The 6,327-nt window shown below is 51.9% G+C and overlaps 1 protein-coding gene across 1 annotated transcript; it reads right to left on the bottom strand.

The window, feature by feature from the left end:
• Positions 1-4,205: 4,205 nt before the first annotated feature.
• Positions 4,206-5,952, bottom strand: RBP5 (retinol binding protein 5). Its single transcript, XM_027653464.1, has 4 exons — positions 5,747-5,952; positions 5,315-5,493; positions 4,736-4,837; positions 4,206-4,340 (listed from the first exon to the last, which is right to left on the bottom strand). Exons 1-4 carry the CDS (start codon positions 5,817-5,819, stop codon positions 4,287-4,289), a joined length of 408 nt encoding a protein of 135 aa, XP_027509265.1. The 5' UTR covers positions 5,820-5,952; the 3' UTR covers positions 4,206-4,286.
• Positions 5,953-6,327: the final 375 nt, after the last annotated feature.

Raw genomic sequence — 6,327 nt, forward strand, 5'->3', positions numbered from 1 at the left:
CATTTCAGGCTTTTAACAATGTAGTGCCCAAGACATATATTGTGTGTCCCCAGCTTTATGAAGTTCAAAATTTCTTGGCTTTCAGACTTTTGGTGTAAGAGATAAAATGCCATTTTGGTGTTTTTCCTTAGAATTATGGGTGGCTTCAGAGAAGTTAGCAAGTGTCTTGCATTGAAATCACAGGAAGTAATTCACAGCTACAAAAACATGTGGAATGAAGACGAAAATAGTGCTAAAAAGAATGAAGAAAGCATCTCTGGGATATTTATGGAAGTGTACTACAGAATCTGCTCATCAAACATCTTTGAATTATTATCTGAAAAAGATCACATAAACATGCAATTAGTGCCTCTGTAATAACACCATATGCCCCCATGTAGCAGACATAAGATTGAGTGAGGGGCATTATCCCAGTACTTCTGATGTCCAAATATGCATGATGAACACACTTGGGCAGGATCACTGCTTTGCTGTGTCATGCCAGAGTGGGTTCTGCTGGCTTACTGTCTCATGAGAAGGGAATCTTTTACTCAGAAACCACATCTGGAAAGTAGCTAGGAAATACTGGAAGCTATTGTTTGAGAGATCTGGTATGAGCCAGTCACCAGTGGGAAGAGTGTTCCCTGGCAAAGCACAGGCGGACAGAGGTGCCTGAAGATCATTTGTAAGGAAGCTGATAATTTCACTGTGTCCTTGACAAACAATCTTATGAGTATCCTGTGACACTTTCAAGGCACATCTCCCATGTCTTCATTTCCTTCTCCCACCCCAACAACATAATCTGTGATAACAGGAGAGTACTTCAGCTGGTGAAGCAAGGGTGATTAGCTGGGAATACGCCTAGCCGGAGCAGCCCACCTCTAACACATGTCCCATAGACCCACCTGATTTAGACAATACAGCTGCATCCTCAGTCTTGCTCCAGTGCTCCCACTGGTGGCGTTCCCCTTCAGATGCCCTGTGCGATCTTCATGTGAGATAGGCGCCAGGTAATACCCGGGTACCAAATTTTCCTCGGGAGGATGATGTTTGTGCTTTTCTGTGCTTAAGAGCAGAACTCATGTAGGACCATGGAATACATGTAGGAACACGGAATGCCAAAACTAGTACCTGTTTGCAACCTCCTTGACTCAGCTGGTGACAAGTGGTCTGGACAATAAATCCAGACAATATCAGAGTAAAGTAAAGAAACTGCAGATCTTCAGCATGGTCAAAGGTGCCAACATCCTCTCATGGAGCATGACTCCTACTTTGAATACAGTGTGTTGCAGGAAGTAATTAGAAAGAAACCTGCTCTACAGCCTCAGAAGCAACGAGATTATCCTCTGAAATGCAGACCAGACCCTTTCATCCACTGAGAAGAAGAGTTGGATACTTTACCCTCAGACCTGAAGCAAGGAGGACAGAGAACTACCTCTGTTTGGCCTCCTACACCACCTACCCTACAGCACACCAGGGCCATAGACTCAAGCTCCCTGTAAACACTGAGTTGCTTTCCCAGGGCACTCTACCTTCAACCCCCTTGGCTGACTACCCAAAGTACCCAAATGCTTGGTTTGAGCCATTTGGGGACACTCTGCCACTAGCCATTGGGCTTGGGCTTCACACAGCCAGGTCTGTGCTGTCAAATGGCTCAGACAAATCATGCCACTCCTGCAGCTCTGGCTGATATGGAGAGGATGACCTAGACCAAAATAAGGTTCTTAAAAGACTCTTAAGAGTGGGTCTTTCCCCTGATATGAGAGGGTGAGCAGCTACAGCATCTTGGTAATCTGCTTCTGTGTCTTCTAAATCAAGGAACAAAGCCAAGTGTAATACCCCAGGAGGTACACAGTTCTGCTGCATTACCACTCAGCATGGAGCATGAACAAAGACAGTGTCATCCCAATATCACACTTCATCCCCTGCCTTGCACTGGCACCTCATTTCCCACAGGTTCATGTCTCAGGAATATAGTAATGTTGCATAAAGTCACCATCTGACTTGGGCATCACACCTACAACATGATTACAAAAGAAAAAACAATGAATTACTAGTTCTGGTAGTTACTATCTGAAGCTCTAGAATAGGTTGGAGTACTATCCCTTCTGATTATTATTACTGTGGACCACATCAAGTGTGTATGATTCTTATCTATGGCTCTGGCACAACCAGATGCTTCCTGAAGAAGAGAGGCTGTTGCGGATATATGATAGCTGGCAACCAGTCAGAAGCAATCTACTCAGCATGTCACCTCACAGGCTTGCATGACAATTACATGAATGGTTGGCAGGCCAGTGGAAGAGTCTGGCTAATCACCCGAAGGCAATAGCTGTCTGCCATCCAATCAGAATGTAGGCTCCAGCTTGTGGTCCAGGACCTGAAATGAGTTGATTACTTGTTGATCACACAGTCTGGAAGATACCAGCCTGGACATGGTGAAGTGAGCTTGGTATTGGGGATCAGAAGCAGCCCAGAGGGGCTCTTGTGGTATGGAAGAGTGCGAAGAGGGTGACAGCTGAACCAGCTTCAGCTGCTGTTAGTCAAAGCTCTGCCTTTTGCAACTTCATGATACAACGAAGATCACGCAGAGGCTCCCTGTGATAGAATGATGGATTGAGGAGGTCTGCACAGAGCAGATAAATGACATGCTGGATGGCATGGCTACGGTTGCTCACTGGTTTGATTGTGGCAGTCTTGTCCTGTGGATATTGACAGAGTGCTCCCATCTCGTATGTCCTCAGAGACAACTGTGAAGAGCCAGAGGTTGACATTGTAGGCACAGCTGCAGCTCCCCAACCCTTTACTTATCACATGTTCTGAAGTAATGCTTTTCTCATGGCACTCAACTTTGCAGTTCCCTGAAAAGAAGCTCTTCAGAAAAGACTATTTTTAAATGAGCTGCTGGAGGGGGGAAAATGCATTTTCTCAGCTTGAAAAGGATCTGTATTTTCAAAATCTGCCAATATCTTGGTTCTCTGTGGTGTCAGCAGCAACACATTTTTGCGTCCCCACCCTTTAATCTTTTGTTGGGGGTAATCACAAGGATTGTTCAGAAACAACTGCATGTGGGCTCGTGCCCACCCCATGAGGTGTCATCATTAAAGGACATCTCTCTCTTTGTCCCTGTTCTGGCTTTATCAGGGTACTTCACCTCCTTTGGTTTTGCCCCTTGGTCTCCAATTCCAGACAGCTGTGAACCAGGGGAGCTGTGATGGTCATGGGGAGATGCTACCAAGAATGCCAGAGGGAGTGTTGGGGCTAGAGGGCGTAGCCATGGTTTCTTACCCAGGAAAAGAGCCTGAGCCTTCCTCACCCATGGGACCTTCTCAGGAGTGCAGTGAACATGGGTGTAGTTGCTCCAGCCCTCAGATTTCACAGCATTAAATAAGAATACCTGACTCTGAAGGAGAAGTGCTGTTTTCTACCCATCCAGCTTGAGGATCTCAAGAAGTTGTGGCTACCCCACATCTGGAAGTGTTCAAGGTCAGGTTGGAGGGGGCTTTAAGCAACCTTGTCTAAGGGGAAGGTGTCACAGAATCATTTAGGTTGGAAAAGACCTCCAAGATCATTGAGTGTAACCTTTGACCGATCACCACTTTGTCAACTAGATCATGGCTCTAAGTGCCATGTCCAGTCTATTCCTGAACACCTCCAGGAATGGTGACTCCACCACCTCCCTGGACAGTCTCTTCCAATGCTTGACAACCCCTTCCTTGAAATTCTTCCTGAATTTGTCCCTGCCCATGGTGGGGGTGTTGGAACTAAATGATCTTTAAGGTTCCTTCCAACCCAAACCATTCAGTGATTCTGTAATGCCGGGACTCCAAGAAAAATGTGGCACCCCTGGAAGACAGCAGGTGTTGGTGGCTGCCGAAGAAGGGGCAGCCTGAGCCACCCTTGCCCACTCGGGCACCGACCCCCGCATCCCCGGGGAAGCTGGAGGGCAACGCGGGGTTCGGCTGCGGCGGGGGCGGCAGGAAGGGCGCTGGAGCTGCGGGGGCCGGCCCGGCCGTGGGGCAGCCCCTGCGCCGCTCCTCCCCAACTGCTCTTATTCTGAAAGGAGCCTCCGTGCAGCCGGCGGCCCATCGCCTCCCCCCGCCCCGGCCCATCCCGCTCCCCGCCTCCCGCTCCCCGCTGGCCCGGCCCCGCCGTGACCCCCGGCCCGGCCCGGCCGCTGCTCGGCGGGGGGCGAGGCACAAGAAAACACACTGCTCTGGGGGAACTCGGCTCGCTCGGGTCTTGTTTCGTTTTCTTTCTCATACTGAGGAGCGAGGGTCCCGTCCGGGCATCCCTCCGGGGAACGATCACTTCACCTTCTGGAAAACTTGGACGCAGATCTCATCTTCAGCAGTCATGCGCTGGGGAAAGCGGGGTAAAAGAGGAGTTTAGCCTAGATTCTCTCCTCTCCCTCCCCAGCTGCCTCCGCTGCAGTCCTGCCAGCCCTCCTGCTGCTGGCTGGAGCCTCACAGACCACACGCTGCACAGCCGACCCTCCCAAAACCTCAGTGGGTCCAGCTCCAGAGTAGGGAAGGGACATTGCCTTTGTTGACCTGTTTAACTTTTGAGTTTAATTTTTAAATCCTGGAGGCGGATGTTTGTGTGAAGTGGTGGCTGTTCCCGGGGAGCTGTGGATGAAGTCTGAGAGGAGCTGGAAGGAAGCTGCAGGGCTGGCTCAGAGCCCACAGCACCCGCACTGTGTTCCCCCCACCCGCCACAATTAGGATTTATGAAGTTGTGCTGGACCCCTTCTCACCAGATGCAGCTTGTCCCCCTCCAGCCAGTGCCTCCAGCCTCGGTTCCTCTTCTCTCCTAGCTGCTCACACACCAGCTGATCCCCCTCCCAGGAGACAGTTGTCTGAAAAAAAGGAGGAAAGGAGAAGACACAGTCCAGAGACAAGTGGATCTTGGCAATACAGGTTCCCAGAGATGTCACTGGCTGTTCCTCTCAGACACAATTTCAAATGCAGTCCCTGATCTGGTGTCTCTTTAGTGGCTTCTTGGGACTGATGTTTTCCGTGGGAGGTGAATGACCCTCTGGCTTCCAAGTGCAACAACAGAGTTCCACCAAGTGGGCTGACATTCTGTCTTTTCAGGGCTTTGCTCCAAAGGATAATATCCTCTCGGTCCCAAAGTACTGGCTTTCTGGCTCTGTAGTGATCATCCCCCTTTGCTGTGAGTAATTTACTCATAGAATCACTTACTCCTGGACCTGCAGGGGCATGCCAGCTCTGGGCTGGGCTCTCATCTGGTTTTTGAATCAAAAGCTGAGCAAGTCCCTGAACTTCTAGCACACCCCAGTCCTCTGTGAAACTGCACTTCTTGGGTTTCTCACCTGGCATTTGCGTCCATCCACAGGTCCCAAGTCTTCCTCAAACTGGACTCCCAGGTCAAAATCCATCACGTAGTCCCTCAGGGAGGTGATGGTGCGGATGACCATGTGATCTCCCGTGTGAATGATTTCTTTGTCAGGCTTCAGTAGGCAAACCAGTTTTCGCAGGACCACGTTTATATCTGAAGGACGAGAGGGAGAGAAGATGTGTGGACGACCTGGTCCCTTCCTCCAGGAGAGCTCCTCCACTGTTAGCCAGAGAGCACCAGCCATGGTACCTCCTTCCCCCTACTAGCACAGCTCAAAAGTGATGGTCACAGACAGAAGGACCAGAGGGTTCCCAAATACCTTCCTCCGCTTCCCAACTCCTGACTTTTTGGAGATAGAGGGGAGCGTTACGTGGAGGAGGGAGCGTGGTGGGGAGGGTGGCATTACCTAAAGCGCGCAGGTAATTGTCCATGTTCTCCTGGGAGACGAAGCGGTAATAGCCGGTGAGGTTGGGAGGCATCCTGGGGCAGAGGGACGGGGCGGACGGTGCGGAGGAAAGAGCGCAAGGAGCAGGGCAGACGGGCAGCCGGCACAGAGCTGGCTCGCAGGGCGGCCCGGACCCTCTCCCGCGGGGAGGGGAGCTCTGCGGGGCGGCCCGACTCCCGGGCTCCCCGCCGCAGTAAGAGTCCCCATGCCGGGGGGCGCGGAAAGGGCGGGACGGCCCCTGCTCCAGCATCTCCGCCTCGGCTGGGCAGGACGTAAGGATGGCAGGTTGCTTCCTCACCCTCCGCGCTCCTCGGGGGCTGCTCGTATTAATAAAATCTGGGCTTCCAACCAGCGGCAAGGAACACTTCCCGCCGGCCCTTTCTCACTCCCTTAACACCGGTGGCTGCGAGCTTCCTCGGAGCAGTGCCCCGGCCTGCGCTCCCCCCACGCCCGGACACCCCGTCGAGGAGAGGCGGCGGCAGGCTGGCGGGTCCGCCCTGCCGAGCTCGACCTCGAGCCCGAGCCCGAGCCCGAGGTCCGGA

The sequence above is a fragment of the Corapipo altera genome, unplaced genomic scaffold, assembly GCF_003945725.1.
Source record: "Corapipo altera isolate COAL_440 unplaced genomic scaffold, ASM394572v1 61, whole genome shotgun sequence".
Taxonomy (NCBI): Eukaryota; Metazoa; Chordata; class Aves; order Passeriformes; family Pipridae; genus Corapipo; species Corapipo altera.

What these genes read in the sequence shown, in the direction of transcription:
- RBP5 (XM_027653464.1), bottom strand. Translation starts at nt 5,819, where the DNA reads ATGCCTCCCAACCTCACCGGCTATTACCGCTTCGTCTCCCAGGAGAAC. An exon ending in CAATTACCTGCGCGCTTTAG is followed by an intron (nt 5,494 to 5,746) that starts GTAATGCCACCC and finishes CTCGTCCTTCAG; the next exon opens with ATATAAACGTGGTCCTGCGA. An exon ending in AGGGGGACAAGCTGCATCTG is followed by an intron (nt 4,341 to 4,735) that starts GTGAGAAGGGGT and finishes CGCTTTCCCCAG; the next exon opens with CGCATGACTGCTGAAGATGA.